The 24508-nt window shown below is 37.8% G+C and overlaps 1 protein-coding gene across 1 annotated transcript in view; it reads right to left on the bottom strand.

Annotated features, from left to right (window-relative positions):
* The window catches only part of LOC127639756 (potassium/sodium hyperpolarization-activated cyclic nucleotide-gated channel 1-like), a 30724-nt gene extending 8838 nt beyond the window's left edge, over positions 1–21886 (bottom strand). The window contains exons 1-4 of the mRNA XM_052121967.1: positions 21062–21886; positions 18271–18694; positions 15019–15180; positions 7298–7516 (exon numbers count right to left, since the gene is read on the bottom strand). Of these exons, the coding sequence (XP_051977927.1) occupies positions 7298–7516; positions 15019–15180; positions 18271–18694; positions 21062–21882 (1626 nt within the window). The 5' untranslated portion in view covers positions 21883–21886. The remainder of the gene's footprint in view (positions 1–7297; positions 7517–15018; positions 15181–18270; positions 18695–21061) is intronic.
* Positions 21887–24508: the final 2622 nt, after the last annotated feature.

Raw genomic sequence — 24508 nt, 5'->3', positions numbered from 1 at the left:
TTAAAGGGTTTTAAGGTGACACCAAGGTTTATTTTGATGACATGTCACTGAAGCAGTCAAAATGTCACATTTCATCACAGTCTTATTATAGTGGAAGGCGCTATATACAGTATAGGGGTTCGCTAAATTTGAACCTTGTGTCAATATTTCTGAAGCATCATTGAAACTATGATAGGCTTTCGTGGCCTCTCAGACCTCATTTTCCAACATAACTCAACTAGAGAGGGTCATGTGCACACAGGGATAATGATGTGGGGGAAGGGTGATGCTCTTTAGTGACCTTGCAGCTGGATGGATGTGTCGGAAGGAGAAGGTGTGTGGATAATGACTGTTGGTATGTGCGTTGTGACATATGCTCAGCTCGACATGCCTTAGTTCAATTCTTGGAGCTTCTAACACGTACAGTCTGTTGCACTGGTTACGAACAGGTGCTGTCTGTTTTACATGGCATGATGTTATAATATTTGTATAATATTTTTTGGGGTGAACTACATTTACATTTACATTTATGCATTTGGCAGACACTTTTATCCATTACAGTGCAATTATTACAGGGATAATCCCCCCGGAACAACCTGGAGTTAAGCGCCTTGCTCAAAGACACAATGGTGGTACGCCAACACCACTCCAACTATCCCTTTAACATAAAAAAAAAAAAAAAAACATTTTTTGATTGAACATGAAAAGTTTAATGTTTAATTAAAATAAAGTTGAATTAAAACTAATCTTAACTAACAATTAACAGTAGTATATTTCTAAATTAACATCAACCAACATACTGTAAATAAATGCTGTTAAAAATGATTGATCATCGTTAGCTCATGCTACCTAATGCATTAACTAATTGTTAACATATACAGACTTATTGTGTTCCCAAATAAAGCTTATACTTCCTATCAGACACAGACGTGCTATATACAATAGACACTATGTCACATGTGTGTTAACATGCACACCGTTACTCATCGTCCCTTTGGCAGTGGGTGGGAAATCATGGGAAGTGAAGTGACTGACTTTTATTAGCTCAGAGTGGAAATCCCTCTCGTAAACCCATTTCATGAAAATCTTTTGTTCTGTAATCCGCCCCAAATCCTAAACTCATTCAATCTTAATTAATTATGATCGGATAAGAGAATTATACAATCGCAACTAACTGAATTAAATAACCAGGGAGGTCCCAACACGCCCTGTATCCATTTCCATGTTCACCTTGTTTTACAACACAAAGGGGCAAATTTACTGAATAGCTGCACAACTTTTGTGCACAATATTTCAGCACAAAAACCTGCATCCTATTCACTAACCACCCGCAATCCAGTTTAACCATGTGCTGACATAGCACTGCACCATATTCAATTAGTTTATTTATTTAAATTGTACATTTTTCAGTTTAAAACATGCCTCCTTGCGCTGTATTCACAAAATGTTTCATAATTTATCGGGCACAATTAACCTCACACTACTACTGTACATGGAAAGATGGTACTCTAAATGAATTTCACTTAAGAAACATGTTTGTACACATTATGATCATTCAATTATGGAGAATAGCCAAATTTGTGTTCCACTCAGATTTTATAGGAGTGTTTGTGCAGTTGCTTGAATTGCATAATTCATTAAGTGAACTGGGTGCTAAAACAACGTAGACCATGCATGCAACAAAGACCATGCATCCAAATAAACAGCGCTTTCAGTGGCTGCAATTCTTCTCCCCCCACAATTTAATAAAATAATAAGGGCAAAAGCAGTGTGTCTGTCCATGGTTACCATGGATAAAACTATAATTAACCACTCAATAGTACAGGAAAGTACCTGAAGCATCCTAATGCACACTAACATTTGGCCACCACAAAAAATCCCTGTCTGTCTTGTCTAGCTTTACAAACTCTCTGTAAGTCACACTTTGTCACTTTTGATACATTTTCTACTCTCTTCAGTTCATTCAATCAGCCTTGAAGTGAGACAAACAGCTAAACTTAAAAGTGGGACCTTTTTCTTGGACCTTATTGCAATCAATGTTTGAGCCTCCTATTACGTATGGCCAAGGTCTGTGTATTAACATTGAAAACACTTCGGGAAACTTTTAATTGTGCCAAACCCTGGGCTGGTTTGTGTAAAAGGGCTACAGCTGAGGAAGCTGCCTGTTTATAGTCAGGACAGGGCTTCCTTGTCTTTTTGTTCCCTAACATATCCTTACTCTCCCTAGGCCCATTAGTCTGTTAGATCTAGCTAAGCTTCATACACCTCAGGATCAGAGTGAGTCTAGGCAAAAGAAATGAGGAAAAAATGGTGAGAAAGACAAAAAAGACAACAAAAAAAGACTGACCTGAGGGAAAGACCAGCGAGACGACAAAGAATGACATGACAATAAAAGAAAAACCAGAAAAAAAGACAAGACACAAAAAAATCACAAGATAGACTAAAGAGACTAGAAAAAAAATAATAGAAATACGAGAAAGAACAGAAAAAGAATGGAAAGACAATAAATAAAAGAACGAGTTGTGAGACAATAATGACAAAACAGTATAAGATCAGAAAAAAGACTAGTAAGACAATAAAGATGAGAACGATAGACCAGAAAAAAGGTTAGAAAGACTTGAAAGAAAGACAATAAAGACCAGAAAGACAAGAAAAAAACAAAGACCAGGAACGAGGACTAGAAAGAGAGAGGAATAAGATAGAAACCTACATGAATCTGCAGTGACAGGACAGAGCTAGCATTAGCATAGCGACAACAAAATAAGCTATGCATCTGGTGACCTACACTGAATCCTTTGAACAGGTATATCAGATTAACCAGATTAAGCTTCCAAACACGAGTCATCAAACAAAGAGTGATGCCATGTTGCGTAATATATGAAAGATAATCATCTTTGCCCTTCAATATGAACGGACTGACTGGTTTATACACACTGGATTTGATCTATTACTTTTTTAAGACTCCCAGATGTTTCACTAAATATTAGCTTACACAAGATTGCTATCTAAAAAATGGTTTCCGATATTTGTTTAATCGGTATTATTAGTTGCATAGCAACTAATAGCAATTTTTGAAATTTTTATTTGGTTTCAATTCAAATTTGTGACAGAATCACTTTTGCCAGATGGGGGAATGACAAAGATCGCATAAACACATGAAAACAAGCAATTCATTTATAATGGATAAATGGAATTGTGTAATATATTATAGAGCATGTGTTTACTGCATGAAATCCTATGGGGGTTTTTCCACAGGGGCATGCAGTTGATCTTCAATGGCATAAAGGGATGATATATCTCCCATGACCATCTGCCAAAGCATCAAGGTCAGCATGGTCACCAAGGAGAGGGTATGAAAGCCTGATTCCTGTGAACCGTATATCAATCCTATCGGCAGATACAGTTAAACCATAAGTGTCCTGGGCAAACTGGGATTATGATGGTTTATCGTATAATGTGAGACCTCTACAGCCCTATAGTCTCATGATATTTTCTGTAGTGCAAAACTTTACCATTAACACAAAGATCAGGGGCCGGATTCACAAAATATTCTTAACAATAAAAACTATTCAAAACTACTATTTTCGAACGTAAAGAAATTATGAATTTTTTTGTATTCCGAAATCATATTCCTGAATATGTATAACTTCTAAAGAAGGTTTTTTTTTCTTTTGAAGATTTTCGTTAATCCGGCCCCAAAACTATTAAAATTACAAGGTGTAAATTTCTCTAAAGACAACAAGTGTGACTTTCGAATGATCCTGTACATATTACAGCTAACAGGAATGACTTCGAAAACATCTTTAAAAAAAAATAAAAATCACAGTTGGCATGTTATTTAATAAACATGAATGCAAGGGTTTCGAGACAAATGTTCAAATCTGACGTTTATTTTAACATGACACGGCATGTAAAAACACTGCTCTGCTGTGTGAGGCACAAAAAAACAGTAAGACGCATAGTAATGGTTAAAAATATCCATCTATAGCTTATTTAAATAGAAAAACATTTGAAAAAACAATGCAAATGAATGCCTACTAAGTCCTTAAAATTAATGGGAGTAAGTTTGGTTGTAAAAGCTGTCATTCTTGTTTGAACAGTGAGTAAACTCTCAAAAGTGCCCAGCATTTGTGTTGCGCTAGATGCAGCACAATAAATAAAATGCAGGTGTTTTGAGTTTTTAAAAGTGTAAGTTCTGTTTAACTTGACACCACTCCTGTGCAAGATGCTGAAAACAGAGCAGACCGACAGAAAATTTGTGAACTGTATTTAGCACTCTAAAATGGGACTAAAAACCGAATTCTGCTGCTGTGTGAATGTAGCCTCATATCAAGTGGTTTTTGTACATGCCAGTATTAGAAGTCTATTTATTGTCATGATGGAGAGAATGGGTCTTTTCCAAAAACCTAGTGAGTGTTCTCAAGAAGCAGCATTTTAAGACATCATAGGCACGCTCCAGGCTGTTCCAAAAGGTAGATATTTTAAATATGCTGCCTCCTATTTCATTTTGGCCAAATTCTAAGGTATCATCGTAAGTATCCTTGTGATCCCAGAATGCACTGTGATGATCTCAGTGGAAAAAGAAATCAAAGATGGCAGATGAAGCAAGAGAAAATAAGATTATAAATATACTTATAATCCATTCAATACTGAAAAGTATCGATAAATAACAGTTTAATATTATAAACCAGACTATTTACCCAAAATGTGTGTGTGCTGTGCTTCTTTATGCTCATTAGAGGATTGTGTTCTCGTGTCCCTGTGTTGAAATCAGTTGTGAATAGAGTCTTGCGCGCTATGCAAGAGGAGCGCTATTTGAATGATGTGAGATCAAAATCACTCTCTATGGAGGCATCATTTCAGTAAAGATGCTGCAAGAGAAAACAGCTGCCTATGTAGGAAGGAGACAGTGATGTAGCTCACTATGTTTTGGAACAGACCCTTAGCGTTCAATGTTCTAAAGTACAGATCGGAGCAGACACAGTGGTGTTTAATAGTCGATTGATACAACTGGATCAGAACATCTTAGCAGGCCTAAATGTACAACCACAACTCCCTAGGGTACAGCTGATGGAAAACTGATCCAAGACCAGTGTCGTTCTACTCTATAATTTGTTAGAGGCTGAACCTAAACAGGTGCTTGAAAGTCAAAGATAAGTAATGTAATGCTCATTATGTAATGTTCCATAATGGCTTATGTCCCTTTCATCTGTCTTTGTCTGGCAATCCTTTGGTTTTCACTCAAAAGGAGAGACGGACATGTGTTGGTACGATGGGGGAGGTACTCTGGGACATTGCACAGTTTGTTTATCAGGGCCAAAAGTGTGTGGACATCCCCTACTAATTGACAGGTTTGGCAAGGCCCCTTAGTTTCAGTAAAGCCTTAATGCTACTATGACATTTGGGAATTGTGTGTTTCAAACTTTGCAGCACAAATTTGGTGTTGAAGACTGTCCTGCACGAAGTCCAGACCTGAACCCCACTAAACATTTTTGTGATAAATTGGAAACAGACTGCAAGCCATATCCCATTCCCCAACTTATGTGCCTGACCTCACTGAAGCTCTTGTGTCTGAACTGGAGGTGTTGTGTTTGCGTTTCCACATACAGTACTTTTGTCCATATAGTCTAATACAGCAATCCATGACTTCCATTCCACCTCAGCAATCATGAACTACTCCCTAATCAACTTCAATGTGTGTTTTAGCACAAGGCAACAATACATGTTTATTCTGGATCATGAGTGGCACATCCACAAGCGGCTTCCCATGTATCATTTATCTTTTGCAAAGAATGGCTTTGGTGGGGCTCTTTAGCACATTCTACTCCCCTGCTACCGTTACGCCGCTGTTATCTGGCAGTAAGCAGCTCTGTAGCTAATGATTAATGAAGAGGAATGTCTGTCACCTAAGGCGAGATTTGATGAGCTCCAATGACAGTTCCTTTGTGATGCACTACATTACACCATTCCTTCAAATGTTATCATAATATATGTAAAGTTAAATTAGAAATCCAATTCTCATCTTGATAATAATAGTTAGGAGGAAGATGTGCCTTAAAATGTTGAGCTTAAAGAACTAATTGCTAAAATACTTTTCACTGTAATTTAGTTTAATGTACAGAGACAACCATCAGTATGCCATTTATAGGTTGACTTCCAGGAAAGTGTAATCAATTTGGCTCTATTGTGATTTCCAATTTCAGGCTGAGCCAATGGCATGGTTTTAGAGCATGACTATCTGTTTGTCCAAACAAAGGGAGACTTAGGGTGGGTGGAAGGGTCAGTCAGACTGTTTGGGAAGCAAATTTCCTAAACATACCATGGTGGAGAGTCATTTATATTCATGAGTAAAGTGATGCCTGATTATACGATTCGGTAATATTCATCAGGACAGCACTACCTGATTTGTTCTGAAAAACTATAACCCAACCCTTACCCTACACCTAACCCTAACATCTCAGGTAGCACTTTACGCTTAAATATATTGTATATGACACATCCCCTACCGTTTTGGAAATGCGAGTTTGGTAAACCCGTTTAGAAACTATTATTTTTGGCAGTTCCATTTGCTACCACTAGTGGCACACATTCCCTTGAAATGAGCTAACAATACAAGCATGCATGCAATTTTTCAAAGTTGTATAGCTGATGCTGATTTCTGAACATTGATGCAGAACATTAGGACTTGCCTGTGACTTCTCATTGTCTTACATTGTTTATACCACATCTAACGGCAATGCCCTATTTCCTGTAGAAGAGAACAATCTCTCGCCCTTTTATCTGACTTGTCTATCTCACTGTCATATCTTTATTGTGAACTGACTGTCAGCCCCAAGGGACTCTCCAATAATGTAAGAACATGCCAGCCTTTTTACTTAGGTGACCATATACCTCACATTTCTAGAACTAAAGTCTCCCCAAACCATGTTTTTTACTGAATTTGTCACAATTCAATATGTAAAAAAAAACTATTCTCTAATTTCCGGAAAGAAAAACAGTGCAGTGGTCTGCACTCAATGGAAACAATGCAGACCTATGACATTAAACCAAACTGTCAATGACAACAAGATACCTGTTGCAAACTAGGGTTTCCAAACACCAGATGCCATGATTAGAAATCAAAGAGGGCCGAATTACAGAAGTGGGAGGGGCTAACAACTGATCAGATGAGAGGGAGACCAGATTGCACAGAGAACACCTAGAATCTCAAACAGACGATCAATACCGACTTTGATCTTGCAAGATCAAATAAACGTTGACACATAAGAAGGTCATCTGCAGGTGCTGCAGTGTGTGTGTGTGTGTTTGTGTCACTCACCTTTTCCTGGTACTGGCGACGGGAAGAGTCCAACGACTGTATGAGGGCAGTGGCATGGCCAATGAACATGGCGTAGCAGGTGGCTCCCACAATCATACTCAGCATGGTCAACCAGATATCAGACATACTCTCAGGGGCCTGGCGTCCGTACCCAATACACAGCATATGGCTCATGGCTTTAAACAGGGCAAACGAATACAGCTCACTCCATGAGTCATTCTGCAAAGTGGGAGGCAAAAAATTACACTTTATGAGGACAAGATACACTCACTTTAGCATGCTAATACTTGTGTCAAAAGCTTGGCTCAGGAGGGGTGCATCAGGATGGTTCAAGGGTTTGTGGATATTCCGAGCTTAGCCAAGACCTCTGTCGGCACATATGAGGCCATTATTTGATAAATTATTGCAATATGACTTTATAATAAATGTTCATGTTAAATGTCATTGTGAATAAGTAAGTCTTTAAACATTACTGGAGCAAAGACTAAAAAGGTCCCACTAACTATAAACCAGTTGCACTATATGATTTTTACGGTGCTTTACGATTGTTGCTTGTCAGATTGTACAATATGATACCATTGAGATCTTGGGAAAAGGCCATGGCACTGTGTGCAAAATTTTGTCACACTGTATGATAATCAATGTAGCCAAGACATTGGTCCCAATCTTCCTGATTGACAGCACTGACTTGATGTTTAATGTAATCTGGCCATCATAGGAGTAGTCACACTACACAACTGTGACTCTTTGTTTGAGGCTAAGATTCTTTGAATATGTCACTACACGATCAAAGATTGCTTATTTGGCACTACGACAAGAGGAACCATTTACAATCCAAGTATCAGATGGCAAAATTGGTCCCAAAACCATAGTGTTAACCATCCAGAGGCTGTTCATTTTTATCATTGTATATAGATTACTCTACAATGTGGTAGCTAAAAATACCAACAGTCAATTTCAGCTTTCCAAAGCCTGATGCATATCGTGTACATCTTACAATTTTACATCATTGGTTCACAGAGAGTTTTTAGGTTTGTTTAGAAGTTAACAGTTTGTTAAAAGGAGTACCTCTAAGAAAACAAATTGTAGTTGCTGGATTTGCAGAAGTTTGTGAGGTTTATGAATGGACTGCAAGAACTGCAAGTTGTTAGTATCGTGTCTAAACTTTTGCAAATTCCTTGAGCATTAATGTATATTCTGCTTAGTTTTCATCTTTATGTATCTGAAATATAAATGTATCATGCCTGAATGGAGGGAAACTGTTCAGAAATTCAACAAGTGTTTTCACTTTGTTGCAGAATAAGCCAGACTTTAGGCTAGTGGTCAAATGTCTGGCTTTTAAAACTGTCCCATATATAGAGAGGAATTACAGGTCTGAATAATTTATTTAGTGACAAACATAAACAGATGTAAAATAGGCCGGTTGATAAAAAAAAACATCCAAAAATATTAGGGGCTAAAGTCCTGGAAGCCCACCCCTAGTGCCAACCATGGGATACACATCAGTCAAATTCCTGACTATGAGTCTGAATGACTAGCGTCTTCCAAAATATGTTTGATGGATGTGCTATGAACCTGTGATAGTTTCATAATTCAATTCACTCTCTTGCCATTTAAAGGCAGCTAATGAGCACAGGCTGTTTATTGCTCAGCTGGGCACATGTTTTAAAGTCTTTCCTACCCTCACAGGTATCTGCATGAGACTTCAGCTGCTGCACCGAGGTGCCTAGTCTCTATTCATAAGTGACTGATTGTCCAGGATTAACCTGATGGGTGCCTGTGAAATGTGCTTAACCTGATTTGCATTCTCTTCGAGCAGGGTTTAGACAAGGCTATGAAAATTCTGAATCAAAGAGATAAAGTCAAGGAGGCTGCGGCTGACTTTGAATGACGAAGCAGGGTGAGTCGGCGGTGGTAATGAAAGAGGTTGATGTGTAATCAGTGGAATTACTATGTGGAGGAGATGAGATAAGAAGTGGCTTGCTGGGGTTGGAAAGGAGGTAGCCCTTTTCAAGTCACTATGGCAAAGTTTTTGAGTCTCCAGCTTCTGTCAGGGCAGGATCCACTGGATTGATATCATCAATAGGCATGTTGTGTGCAGTGCACACTCTATGTTATATACAGATGGAAAACAAAAAGCCAAGACATGGTTTGGAGTCTAACCCTTGAGTCGGGTTACTGCAAAGATTTGGTTTTGCAGAAGGTATGCAGTGTGTAAGATAGCTTTGTTTACAAGCATGTCTACTTTCTTTGAGCCTCTTTACATGCATCTCAACTTTCTGAAACTTACACTTACCATACTTACATTTGACATTTATGCACTTTTATCCAAAGTGACTTACGGTGCATTCAGTGTGTACATTTTATCAGTCCTGGGAATCAAACCCATGATCTTGGCATTGCTAACACCATGCTCTACCAGATGAGCAACAGGAACACAGACAAGAACAACAAATCTATTTTAAGTTAACTGGAATATTTCACTAAGCATGCAGGTAAACAATAGAACATCGAAATAATACCCGAAACTGCCTCTATTGTCACCTATATGAACCATCATGAGATCTGAATGGCAACCCTGCTAGGGAAAAAATGTAATCTTAAACCAGCCTAATCAGTTTGTCTGGTCTTAGCTGGTCTTTCAGCCTGGAAGATCAGTTTGCTGGTTTTAAAGGGGTTAAGAAGGGTAACTTTCATCTTGTCAGGCTGATAGACCAGTGAAGAAGACCATATTAGCCCAGCTTAAACCATCTTAGACCAGCAAACCAGGCAGGTTTAAGATGAACCCTTTTCTCCAGCTGGGATAAAAACTCATGTAATTAAGACCTTTATTGTTTATTTACATCGTGAGATAGATCCGAGTCGCACTTTCAACGGTGAGACTGATTCTGTTGTTTAAAATTTAAAGGAGAAATGGAGATCAGTTTGATACTTGTAAATGCTCACATGCTATATGAACACCAACAAGCTGTAAGTACAAAGAGTCGCTTGGCAGTGGCATGCTTACAGAGGTCAGTATGCAAATGAGTGCATTAAACCATTTAAAGGCCATCCTTATGCATCAAAACAATCACCATTCAACACACTATCATGTGCGCTACATTCAGTCACTGCTAGAATTTGTCACCAAAAAGATAAATAGTTTTTCAAAAATATTTTTTCCCCTTGACCCTGCTTTTATGAGAAAAGAGAAATGTTTACTTCTGTGTAATCTGTTTGAACAAGTATGCACTGTAGTGCTGCTAGCATGTTTTGAAGAATGCTAAATGCTAGTCAAGCTTCCAAATTAAGTTATCTCTTATTCTTCTTTATGCTTGTGGGGGCGAGTAACACGCATTAAAAGTGTGTTAAGAGCATTAACTAGAGCCTTAACTAGACAATTGCACAGCTTGCCTTACACCCTCGAACCATGCTAATCTTGCATAGTATATGCTAGTTGCTGTAAGGCTTTTCCTTGAAAAACTATTAACAACACTTTATCGCAGCTACTGGCCAAGGGAAAAATTATCCTGACATTCACTGTCCATTACTCTAATACACAAGACGGCTGGCTGAGGTATTGAAATAAATAAAGCTAGTGCAAATTAGCTGAAAATACATAAAGGTTTCATGTGGCATTGCTTGTTTTATTCAGATCTCTCTGTTTAAGGGTCTTTTACAGTGGACAGTGTAGATCAGGGTAGATACTTATTGACTCTATAAAGATATTTACACTTAATCACTTCATGCCTTTTTACTAAGGTTGCCAACTGTCCCATTTTAGGTGGGATGTCCCGAATTTTGGCAAAAATGATACTCTAGAAAGACCCACCTACCCCATGGATGACATGCAAGACCCTTGAAAAACTGACATGTGTGCTTATACCTGTGAATTGCACAAGCTATATTTAGGATTCAGTCAGTGCATGGATGGATTTGACAGTGCTAGGTCATGGATCACAGGGCACAGCTGGATCAAAAGGGGGATCAAAGGCTTGTATTTCAGTGCATTGATCTATCAGAGGCTGCAAACACAGCGGCAGGTGAATTACCGTTAAAAAAGCTGTAATACATTTATGTGAGTCTAAATAGAACTTTAATTTGATTTTGGTGCTGTATTGATGAGTCTTTGCATTGGTGGTCTCAGATGTTTTTCCTTCCACTGCAAAAGACACACATAAATTGTTTTTCTTGTGCTGGGCATTCTGCACCCAGGGTGAATGCAACTACAAGCAGGGTTGGGAGGGTAACTTTTGAAATGTATTCCACTACAGATTACAGAATACATGCTGTAAAATGTAATTTGTAATGTATTTCATTAGATTACCCAAGGTCAGTAACGTATTCTTAATACTTTGGATTACTTCTTCAGCACTGGTAGATTTTTTTCACTTGTTTTGACTATAAAAATTCTGTCAGTATAGTAATACACATGTTAAAAATAAATTCTCTGAAAAACCTAAATATCTTATGCAGTGTTGTTTTTAAAACAAGATCAATCAAATTGATCTTGTTTTAAGGATTTTTTAGATATTTTTACAGGAAAACAATAAAAAAATTATTATCAAAAATATGATTTTTGCCCTAATATCAAAGATCACTCCAACGTGAATTTTCTTGATAAATAAATATGATCATGTCTGGTAACATGTGCATGTAAAATGGCTAGAAATAGCATTTTAGCTTAGCATAAAGCTGACAATTTACAAAAGGTTTATTTCTATTTCTTCTGCTCCAAACTTACTTCAAACGTACTTCTCTGTCTGCTCGTATGAATGTAACACATCATAAGAAAGTGTTTCACCGCTGTTCAAATGCACTTCGGATCATTTATATGTATAAATGTTTTCCATCTGAAAGGACTAAATATTACATGAAACAAATGACAATAAAATGCAAAGTAATCTCTTCAGTAATCAAAATACTTTTTGAATGTAACTGTATTCTAATGACCAATTATTTAAATTGTAACTGTAGTGGAATACAGTTACTTATATTTTGTATTTTATATACATAATCCTGTTACATGTATTTCATTACTCCCCAGCCCTGACTACAAGCTAGTTTGTTTTGATTTGGATCTCCATATGCTCTCACTACACACCTTTAAGTTTTCTAAATGAAATTCTTCTAAACCGACAAAGGAGAGTACATATGATGATACTTTTTACAACAGTTAGTTCTGGTCCTCTAAATAGACATTGAATATTTACTACAACTTAACAGTGAAAAAATTATAACAGAATTTATTTTTTTGGGTGAACTAGTCCTTTAAGCACTGGTATATTTGTCCCTTTATCTGAAACTTTTTTGAATTTTTGGTAAATGATCTAGTTTTTGATAGCACCATTGTTGAAGCTTAACAACACCTGAGTGAGAGTGACTCAGAGGCTTCATTACTGTGCAAAGTAGGGCCTGTTGTGTGACCAGGCGGACACTTGAAATAAAGTGACAGATCATTTAACGCTGGGTCTTATATTTTTCGTTAGCACTGGCAGCGACTACAATGACTGCACTCAAAGCTATTGCAGTACAAAAGCCAATGAATAATCTGTTCCCATGTCACATGGTTTTTGACAAGTGAGAACATGTTGCCTAGAGAGCGTGGAAAAAAATTAACAGGCAGGGAAACGCCAAATAATCTGCACTTATTAGAACAGCTGATGAGTTATTAATTTCTCCTGTAGAAACATGATTTCTTAGGTTTCATTTGTAAATTCAATTAAATAAAAAATCTGTTCACTTTTCATACGAAAGTGGGAGATAGGGTTGCTAACTTTTCATTGTGAGAATACAGTATGCTTGAGCACTGAGCATTATGAGCGCTTCAATGCCGGATATTTCGTCGCCAGACCCGGGGTAGAGAAGTGGTCCCCCTTGAGGATTTTGGCACTTCAGGACATGATTCCTTCAATACGGGACATTTTGCCATTTGAACATTGTGTAGGAAGTATTAATTTTGGACGAAATATAGGACGTCCCAGCTAAAATGGTACAGTTGGTAACCCTACTGGGCAAAAATTATTATCAACCAATCCAAACAACCAGTCGAAAGTCCCAATGAGCAGTTTCCTGTCCTGGATTGATATATTTAATACGTTTAGTTTTAAGTTGAGTTTTTCACATCACAAACATGAACCTACTTGATAGTTGGTGGCAGGTGGTGTTAGGAGAAGTGACTCTCATTCTAAAGGGCATTAGATTTGCCAAAATCGGTGTAGTGCAGGATGAGACATTGATATTTTTAGTCAGTTTTTGCTGAAGAGAAAGTCTGAAAACTGTAAATGTCAATATTTGCTCTTTGACAACTTATAGCAGCACACTAGCATGTAGATGCCTTCAAAGCTAAAAGACATGGACTAAAAGCCACAGAGCTTCACACAACATGCCAACATCTGGTTTTCTGATTGGCTTTGTGCCAAAATGTGAATCCCCAAATGACCCAAGAAAAATCATACATCTAGTGGAAGTTGATTGACACTGTAGACTTTTGTCAAGCAAGTAATTGGTTATTGTCCACATCATTGTATCAAATGTCCAAACAATGTCTTAACTTCAGACTAGACTAAACGGTAGGGTGAAGTTCTAGAGCAGATGGATTATGGCGGGAATTGATGGAGGGGTGGGTGTAAATGCCTACGACAAGCAGATGACAGAGTCTGCTCCCCAATGTTCCAGTGTGGATGAGAGAAGTAACCATACAAAATCAAATACATTAAATATATTAAAACATATTAGTGTGGATGCAGCCTAATCTGACAAAAATGTTGAATCAGTGTGTTTGTAATTCCAATTATTAGCTCATAATCCTGTTCTGTACACATGGATGCATGCCACATTCATTAAACTTTTTTAAATATAGAGGTAATTTGGGAAAAATGTGCACATGAAACCGACCTCCCTGGAAACGTTCAGCCAGATTCACAAACGCTGATGTTTGTAGCTTAAATGTGTTTGTTAGAAAATTCCAAATATTGTAAATAGGGCACATGTGCATTTACGTGCACAAAACATTTAGATGTCATATGCACGATTTATGCATAGTCAGCAACAGGTGTAGATTTTGGTCGTACCAATTAACATTTTGTAAATACGAAAACTTTCATAAATATGACAATTTACGCAAAAATGTGTTCTCCTTGTGTTTCATGAATGAAGCCCACTGAGAGATTTACGAGGTTGACAACTAGCCTACATTCTCCAACCAAATTCACTCCCGAAAATTCACTCCCGTTTTAGCCCAACTGGTGGAGCATGGTATTAGCAAATCCAAGCTCTTATTAAATTCTCAGGGAACACACAAACCTCTGAAGTTGGAGCCTTGAATGCAATGTAAGTCTCTTTGGAAAAACGCACCTGCCAAATTCATAAATGTAAAACCGAATTTCCGTACTGCGTACAGAACTGAACTACAAGTTGTCATCCAATGGTGTCACACTGTTTTGGACAATGACAATACAAATTATTTAAAAGTGTGCTTCAGCTGTGTTTCTTTAAAATAAATGCCACTTGGTTTGACATTTTGCTATATAATGCAATTCATATATTATTTTCAAGGGTGGATAAACTGTCTGAATTCACCAAACTTGAACACCACATGAAATCCAGGAGTGGTAATTCTTTGAAGTATGTAGTGTGGAATTCACAATCATGTGGATTACCATTTAGATGACTGTATTTCACTCACAGAAATTTGCTATGTAAAGTTAAATGTGACCACGCTTTAAGACGGCAAGACTTACCACCATCTTGTTCAGGGACACCCAACAGTCCGAAGGGAAGTCCTGCAACATGGGCACCAGGAACTGCAGACAGCCGTCCCAGTGGCACAGCAGCAACATCATGCCAATGAGATTGATTATGCGCATAACTGCGCTGGCCAGGTCATAGGTCATGTGAAAAATCTGTCAGTTGAAATAAAAGCAACATTACACTTGAGTAGCACCGTGCAACAGGAATCTCTAGGCCAAGTCAGAACATTTTAAGGAAAAGTTCACCCAACAAAAATCCTTTAAGGGCAACTAAACCCAACTTTATATTTTTAGATTATATTTTATAGAAATTATCCAAAAAATATGGTAAAACCTACTTGTCGGTCACTTATAACAGAGACACAAAATAGCCAGTGAGGAAACACACCATCTTTTTTTCTCTTTATAATAAAAAAATATTTTCTTCATGTTTCTTTGAAGAAAAACGGCAGAGCTTTTCAGGCCATGTCCACACTAATACGTTTGAAACCTCTTTAATTTCATTACGTTTATGCCTCTTATTTACATTTAAATGTTTTTCTCAACTGAAAACTATCTCCATATTCACATACTTTGGTAAACAATGACGTTAGGAAACTGAAAACTGAAGGTTCAAACGAAAATGGATTTGTGTGGTCAATCTCCCTTTCATTGTTATGGGATGTTCTATAAAGCGAGAGTAAGCAACAGTAACCGAGGAGGGGGGGGGGCAGAGCTTAGAAAAGGGTAAATTACAAGGAGTTTATCTTTTTAATTTTGGAGGGATTCCTCTAACAAGCAATTGTTTCAAAACCCTTTTGATCTGTTGATTATTTTGTGACCTCTAGATTTGTACGAGTCAACATCTGGACATCTTTTCCAAAGCTTTATGTAATAGGTATGGTCATCCTAAAACTACTCAACCTGTCTCAATTAGATTCAATATCGGTGTCTGCCAGGTCAAGGTGATACGAGCATGTTTGCGAATGATGAAAGCGTTGTGCCAAACAGATACCATGTTCTTTCTAGAAGGATTGATAAAAACTAGAGACCTGAGAATTTGTCTCTAGGAGACAGCGGTGTGTGTACCGTTTGTTTGTGGTTACAAAGTGCAGAAGACTGATATTGGAGAGTGATCTGGCGCCAGTCCAAGATAATGTCTTGTGTAGTTCTGCGAGACAGCACTGACACTCTCTTCCCATAACAGTAACAAGGCTTGTCACACCTGAGAAAAGCCAAGTGCCCTAAATAGCAACTAGGCCAAAAACAGCGATAGAAGAAGATGAAGCGGAGACATAACATTGGCTCAAGTTGTTAAGATCGAAGATGGCATGGGTTGTTTTTTCTAGCTTGAGTAAAAGCAGCACAATTTACATGATCTTTAAAACGAGACAACACAAAACATAAAACTGACTGGAGAATAATTTTTAAAGAGAAACATTATGTTTGTTTAACATATCATTGTCACTCTGCAGTTCTTGGTCTGTTTCCAATCACGGCATCTACAGCAAGTCTCTTTGATCAGGTTCAGTGCTCTTAAGACATTGTGGAAGCACTTAAAGTTCTCTTTGCACCAGGAGAAATTATTTTAACATTGAAAAATTATAAGCTAATGTTTTTAAAATGTGGGTTTTCCCAGTGATTGCCGAATTAATCATGAATACTTGATTGCTGAATATGAAAAATAATCTCAGCTTTAATTAACTCACTTTATAGCAGGTACTATTAAACTAATACTTAGTTTACATTATCATTGACAGATTGGTTTTACAACCTGGAAGTAACCGTAATCTCCATGTCCCTGCCTAAGGAATCAAGAGCAATAAGGAGGCCAAACACAGTGCCGAGTGTATGCGACACTGCTGCTTTGCAATGTTGATTCAGTAATTGAGGACCTTGCCTGGCTCACATTACCACTGTGTAATCAGGAGCATAATTGTGACATTTAGTGAAAAAACATAAGTGAATCATTGGAATATGCTTAACTAAGACATATCGTCACATTGCTGTCACTTTGAACAGCTGGTCTTCAAGTCATCTCAAATGTTCATAAAAGCTGGTATTTTAAAATGTCGGTTTCAATGCTAATACACTGAACTGTTTTTGCCATTGTGGTCAATCAGTTGCTGTTATTACCATTTGTGATGGTTACTAACTCTGGGCTATGTTAATTAGCCTTTGAGCCTAATTAGTCACCCACAACAAAACACCTGGAAATCAGCATTGGCAATCAATGAAGAGAATCATTGATCACGCTCTGCAAGAAAGACAAGAAACTGGACATCAACAGCTAAATAACAGTTTTGGGGACTTATTGTTCTGCAAACTGTTAAATGTTGGACTTTTATATATGGCATTTTTCAGTGTTTCTTCAACTTTAAGCACTTTTCTATAAAGCAAAGTTAAACTGTTTTTTTACACCGGGATGGTATTAGCATGCAGTCTTTGGTGGGACACTTGAATGTTTGAGATATGGGTGTAGGTTTGGTTTGAATGTTGGTAGGGACATATTGCAAGCATAAAATTCTAAATGTTGGTAAACATTTTGTAAAAATCTTTTAATTTCAAGGATTGGACATAAAACCCCACTGCAAATCTGTCCCTGTAATCGCCAGAAAATTATTTTCTTTTTAATCTTACAAATGAATGTAATTGGTGCGTCCTGCACAGCACTGAGAAAAGTAACAGGTGCCATGTGACAACACCATTTATGAGCTGTTTCAGAAGAGGTAGGACAATCATTTCCCATGAATAATTTTACTAAGGACTTAAATAGTTTATAAAAGGAAAATGAAAAACATAGTAAAGTTAAAGTATTTTCTGTGTGGTAAAACTGCCCAAATTTTGGTTGGGACATTTCCAATTTTCTGAAATTTGGTAGGGACATGTCCCTATCATCCCTACCTAAATCTACACCTATGGTTTGAGGTGAGGGACTAATGTTTTGCCGTCAGTCCGGGGCCATGGTTTGACTCAGGGTGCTCAGGGTGGCTTCAGAAGTGTCTGGAGAGAGCCTCAAGGCAAATCTAGGAGGCCAATATATTCAAATATATATTATAAGAAAAAAGTTGAAATCTTGTTTTCTTTTTTAATTTTTTCTTAAATCAACCCCTGACACATGAAACTGGACAAAGTTGAAGAAACACCCTTTTAATAATGGTAGAAGTGTGAGAATCACACCGGTGTGATTAAGGGATAGCACTCTTCAAACAGATCCTGTTTGACTTCAACTATAAAGACAAACCGTAAAATTGTCCGTCTTACCTCCTCCCATTGATGGATGTAGCGAATGAGTCTGGACAGTCTAAGAAGTCGCAGTAGACTGAGGATCTTGGTGAAACGCACAATCCGCAACGCCCTTGCCGTCTTGTAAACCTCCGAGTCGATGCCTTTCTCTACGATGAGAAAGATATAATCCACCGGGATGGATGAGACAAAGTCCACCACAAACCACGACTTCAGGTACTTCTTCTTGATCTTTTCAGGGTCCAGTATTATCTCTGTGTTTTCTTCATAGACTATGCCTGTACGAAAGTTCAGTACCAGGTCCATGAGGAAGAAAGTGTCAGACACTACATTGAAGATAATCCAGGGAGTGGAGGTCTCCTCCTTGAAGAAGGTGATGCCCACAGGGATGATAATCAAGTTGCCCACCATAAACATAAGCATTGTGAAATCCCAGTAGAACCTACATAGATTATATGTGCATGAACAAGTGCATTCAACATTATTTTTTTACTTAAATTATATTGAAATGACTAAAATAATAGAACTTGTGTTATGACTGCATGGGTGACTTAAAGCCTGAAGTGAGAATGTCACAGAATTCTGAATATTATTTTTATAACTATTATCTAAAAAAAAAACAAACAAAAAAAAAAACAGGCATTTAAATGTCTCAGGTGCAACATCTGAAATAAAGTCAACTCATATCGTGTTATAAAATAAAAGTGGTTTCAGAGCAATAATAAATTGTCACAGCAGTCCTCAAGGCAGGGTCATATGAATGGATTCATAATTTGGCACATTTTGATGCATTTTTTTATATTTATATGACAACGTATTTTGGGAACTATTCAGATATTTCATTGACAAATTGGATTCACTATAACAGGCACACCCTTACAATAATGAAATGAGATTCAGTCCTTGTGCACACTGAGACAGGGATACACCCTATAAATAACCTGAGCCTTTGGTGGCCCAGGAGTGCAAAGCAAACAAAAGTTGAAAACACAATGGAAATAAACCACAGCACAACTAAATTAAACCACAACACAATGTAATAAGCCACAAGACAACAAAATTTACAGAAAATAAAAAATGTTGAACAATTTATTTTATGTTATGTTGTGGTTTAATTGTGTTATGATATGGTTTGTTTCTGGTGTGGTGTTGTTTTTCTGTTGTGTTGCAGTTTATTTTCATTGTATTGTTGTTTTGAGGCTTGTTGTCATTGTGTTGTGCCTTTTCTGTTGTGCAGTGGTTTATTTCTGTTGTGGCTTATTTCCATTGTGCTGTGACTTCTGTTTTGTTGTGGTTTATTTCCATTGTTTTGTTTTCTGTTGTGTTGTGGCTTTTTTGTTGTTGCCTTTTTACATATATAAAATATTCCAATTAAAACATTGTTCAACTGTGTATCCAATTGAAAGTGCATTAGCAGCTTCGTGAATTCAGGTAGTAGGCTAATAATCCTATAAAAATAGGCTTTGTTGGACTAATGAAAATCAACCTGTTTGTCAAGGTATGTAAAGGAACGCCATCTTTGTTCTGTGTCTAGGGAAAAATGTTAATATAGACCACAGAGGAGCAAGAGAAGTGATTGCCTGGAGAACAACATTTGCATTCTACAGTTCATGTGCATTTTTGACATATACGACTTGATTATGGTTTAAAATAATTAATATTAAATGGTTTTACTGCGCATGTAAACAACTGGTAAAAGTCAGGTCTGATCTGTCTGTTTTAGATATCTTCATCTGGAAAGCATTATATTAAATCAAACATCTCAAAGACATCTGCTGAATGTCTTAATGACGTCCGAGAGGAAACGTCTTATAGACATTAACACATACATCATACAGACGTCTGGGTGATGCATGTGTGCTATCAGGGGTCAGTTCTGATGACGAGATACTTCACTTATTGTTTTAAAGTACATCAACCAGACGTCTATTTAACGTGTGTGTTTACATCTGGAAGGTGTATTTATTTTTTAGGTTTTCCTCTAATCTGCAATACGCCTAGATGATGTTTCCACATGGATGTCTATAAGACATTCAGCAGATGTCTTTGAGACGTTTGTGTTTAGCAGATGTTTATAAGAATTTGATGCTTTCCAGATGTAAAGATCTAATCATACATCTCGGAGACATACGTTTGCTATCTAGGAATGCATGAACAAAACCTTTAGGCATTGAACAAATCCTAACCCAGATAGCACACGTATGTCTCCAAGATGTCCGGTTTAGATCTTTTCATCTGTAAAGCATCACAATCGAATTACCATCTGATAAACATCTTAAAAGGATCAGATTTACAATCATCCTAAATCATAAACATCTCAAAGACATCTGCTGAATGTCTTCTTGACGTCTGAGAGGAAACATCTTGCAGATGTAGTGCAGATGATCAAACAACCTAAAAAAACTAAAAACATTCCAGATGTAAACACACACACATCAAATAGACATCTGGGTGATGCATGTGTGCTATCGGGGAAAGGTATTGCTAAAGAGAGAAATGCAAATAGTTTCCATCTGGAAAATATTTGTACTTGTGATAGGCAAGTTTTATTCCATTCTGAATTGCATTCATTCTTTTATCCAGAGATGCCAGAATGATAATTCCTTAATATTGGGAAAACTGTCCTGTCCTGTTATCATGGTTTAAAACACACCTGATGACACGAACCATGACAGCTTTAGTTCAGCTGTCAAACTGGCCCAAATATTAGAGAAAGTTCTTACACCCACGAATCATTACTATTGATAATGTGTATGCTTAACATTCAGTCTTGTGCAATCTCCATTGACTTCACTCAACTTAAACATACCTGAAATCACTGTAAGGATGAATAATCCAATTGCCGGCCGATTTGACCCGTTCTTGCTCCTTCTCCACTGCCTTTTGGCTCCCAAACATACGCAGGGAGAATTTATTAACCCCGGGCTGTAGCATGGAACTGAACTGTCTCTGCATGTAAGTTTGATTGTCTCTTGATTCCCCATCGTCTGCCATGATCTGTCCATCCTCAAACTTGGGAAAGCTGGCAGAATTCCCTGTCTGCTGGTTCGGGGTCGCTCCGTGGGCAGGTGAGGACGACTTTCTGCTCGGCGCGTTTGTGAAGGCAACTCTCGAGTCCTTCTCGTTGGGAACATTGGAGGTTGGGGCCCCTAAACTCGCCGTCTCAGCCCCTGGCCCCTGTGCTAAAGGAGTGACCGAGCCATCCATGCTGGCGGTGGTGGAGTGACCACCTCCACCTGTCTGCTTCTCCTGTTTAGAGAGGGTCGAGGACAAGCTCGCGGCTCTTCTGCAATCTCCGTTGATTACGCATCTCCGTCCGGTGCCATCCTCTCCTTCAAACGCGGCTGCTCCAGAGGACTTGTCCACGCCACCCCTGGTGACCGGGGCGCAAAAGCCGGAGACATCTCCCTGGCACAGGAGGAACGCGGATTCCGTGGCGCCTTTACACAAGACAGAGGCGAAGTCCTTGTCGTGCGCTACGCGGAGATCATTGTTGTTGGAGTTCCTGCGCGCCCCTGCTGTTGCTCCCCCTCCTGGTGTTAAATTCTTCATTCTTCTGGAGGAAGAGTCAAGCATGTCGCACCTGTGAGTCTCTTTGTGGTCTTCATCGCCGTCCTCCACCTCGTCCATGATGGTATTGCTTAGAGATGAACCCTAACGCAGTCAGATTGCGAAAGCGCAGACGTGGGCAGTAGGATGTAGTCCTTTGCACCTCTTCCCAATGTCACTAATGGACTACTATGCTACTACAGCAGTCGCGTTGCTATGGCTGCGGTGTCAGTTGCTCACTCCCTTACCTGGTAAACACATCACAATCTCTTCATTCCAATTATCTGATAGGCTAATGAATAGTGCACATTAACAAAAGTAAAAAATAAGTACTAGAAAAGTAGATTAAAGGCCCCCTGAAATTATTTGCAATTTTATCCTAGAACAACTACACTGGAAAATGTTTCAATTTCCTCTAATAATTATCATCCTGATATAAGCTCAGTTCTAAATATGATGCAATTTATTAGTAAATAAAAATAAGTGATTTCCCCATCTAATGCCTCAGTCCTCCAGTGCAATGTCAAAGTGATTTCTAAATGCACTTATTATTTAAATTAAGATTATGGCTATTAAATTGTAAATTGCACTATTTGTGGGTAGTTTTATTTACTTTAGAAAAGTCATAAGGTTTTAAATCCTGTTGTTGTTTGCGCGCTCCTATGTTTAAGATTGTGGAATCGCTCCTTGGTTCCAGTGCAGCAACAATGCTGTGAGCGTTTTGTCACGTATAGTGCCGCTCCCAGAAACTGAATAAGTGAGGGAATGTCGCCACCTGCCGGTGGTTTAAAGAATAGGCAGCTATAAATCCTACTACAGGAATGTTTTGGGTTCAATTTAAGTTGAATGAATAGTTCACCCAAAAAAATGAAGATTCTCATCATTTACTCACCCATATGTCATCCCGGATGTGCCTTTCTTTCTTCAGCGGGACACAAAGATTTTTAGAAGAATTTCTCAGCTCTTTTGGTCTTCACAATGCAAGTGAATGGGTACCAAATTTTTGAAGCTCCAATAGCAGCATAAAAGTAATCCATACGACTCCAGTGGTTAAATCTATATCTTCAGAATAGATATGGGTTAGAAACATAAATATTTAAGTACTTTTCTAATTTCAATCTCAACTTTCACTTTCACATTATTCTTGGCGTTTCACATTCTTTCTGCATATTGCCACGTACTGGGCAGGGAAAAGGATTTAAATATTGATCTGTTTCTCACCCACAACAATCATATCGCTTTTGAAGATATGCGTTTAAACACTGGAGTCGTACGGATTACTTTTATGCCACTTTTATTTGCTTGTTGGAGCTTCAACATTTTGGTCACCATTCACTTGCATTGTATGGACCTACAGAGCTGAAATATTCTTCTAAAAAATCTTTGTGTTCTGCAGAAAACATTATTATAAATCTGGGATGGCATGAGGGTGAGTAAATTAGATTTTTTTTATTTTTAATTTTTTTTTGAGTGAACTATCCCTTTAATCTTAGAATATACAGCATTTTGTTTTCCACAAAAAATAAATACAAAAATAAGCAAAATCGCAGTTACAGTGAAACGCTTATAATCAAAAGTATAGCCTCAATCTGTACATCAAAATTGTTAATATGATTTTAGTGTAATAAAATCCCAGATGTGTATGACTTTCTCTCTTCGGCAGAACACAAATTAAGATTTTTAGAAGAATATTTCAGCTCTGTAGATCCATACAATACAAGCGAATGGGTGTCAAAAAATGCTACAAAAAGCATAAAGGCAGCAATAACCCAATCCATGACTTCAGTGTTTTAATCCATATTTTCTACAGTGATACGTAGGGTTGCAACGGTATGAGATTTTCACGGTATGAGAACCGTCCCAGAAAATATCACGGTTTCATGGTATCACAGTATACGGTATTACACAATTACTATTATCAGTAAAACAGGTTTATTTATTTTGAGCAAACACTTTATTATAATTGAAACCATTTATTTTATTGAAGTATGTGTAAAAAAAAGTCTCCCTTTTGAAAATAAAATAAATAGAAAAAATAAGAAAGCTAACAGAATTATTATAAACAGAATTATAAACATGATAAAAATGTTATATAACTAAAGCATGTTAGTTTATATGTTCAATTGGCTAAATGAAAAATAACATCAGCTGTGTGAGCTTTTGAATTAATGTCCTATGATTATTAACAGTTAACATATACTGTAGATGCACGACAGTGAGGCCAGACTGTTCCGGTCTGTACCTTTGAGTGATTCTCAACTGGTTTTACTTCAGGAAGATTTTACATTAGAAATCAAGTGTCAAACTGCCATAGATTAAACATAACCTGTATTTAATGTATCCTGGAAAGCTGAATGCAGAAAAATACAGATATCCGTAATGAAAACCTGGTCCAGAGCACTCTGGACCTCAGACTGAGCTGAAGGTTCACCTTCCAACAGGACAATGACCCCAAGCACACAACCAAGACAACACAACAGTGGCTTAGGGACAACTCTGTGAATGAGGTCCAGGCAGAGCTCGGGCTTGAACCCAATCAAACATCTCTGGAGAGACCTGAAAGTGGCTGTCCACTGATGGTACCCATCCTACCTGACAGAGCTTGAGAGGATAGGCAGAAAATCCAGGTGTGCAAAGCTTGACTCATCATATCCAAACATACTTGAGGCTATAATCGCTGCCATAGGTGCTTCAACGAAGTACTGAG

Source organism: Xyrauchen texanus, chromosome 48 (genome assembly GCF_025860055.1).
Source record: "Xyrauchen texanus isolate HMW12.3.18 chromosome 48, RBS_HiC_50CHRs, whole genome shotgun sequence".
Lineage (NCBI taxonomy): Eukaryota > Metazoa > Chordata > Actinopteri > Cypriniformes > Catostomidae > Xyrauchen > Xyrauchen texanus.
Note: the sequence above shows the minus strand (reverse complement) of the source record. Positions and strands in the feature narration are given on the sequence as shown.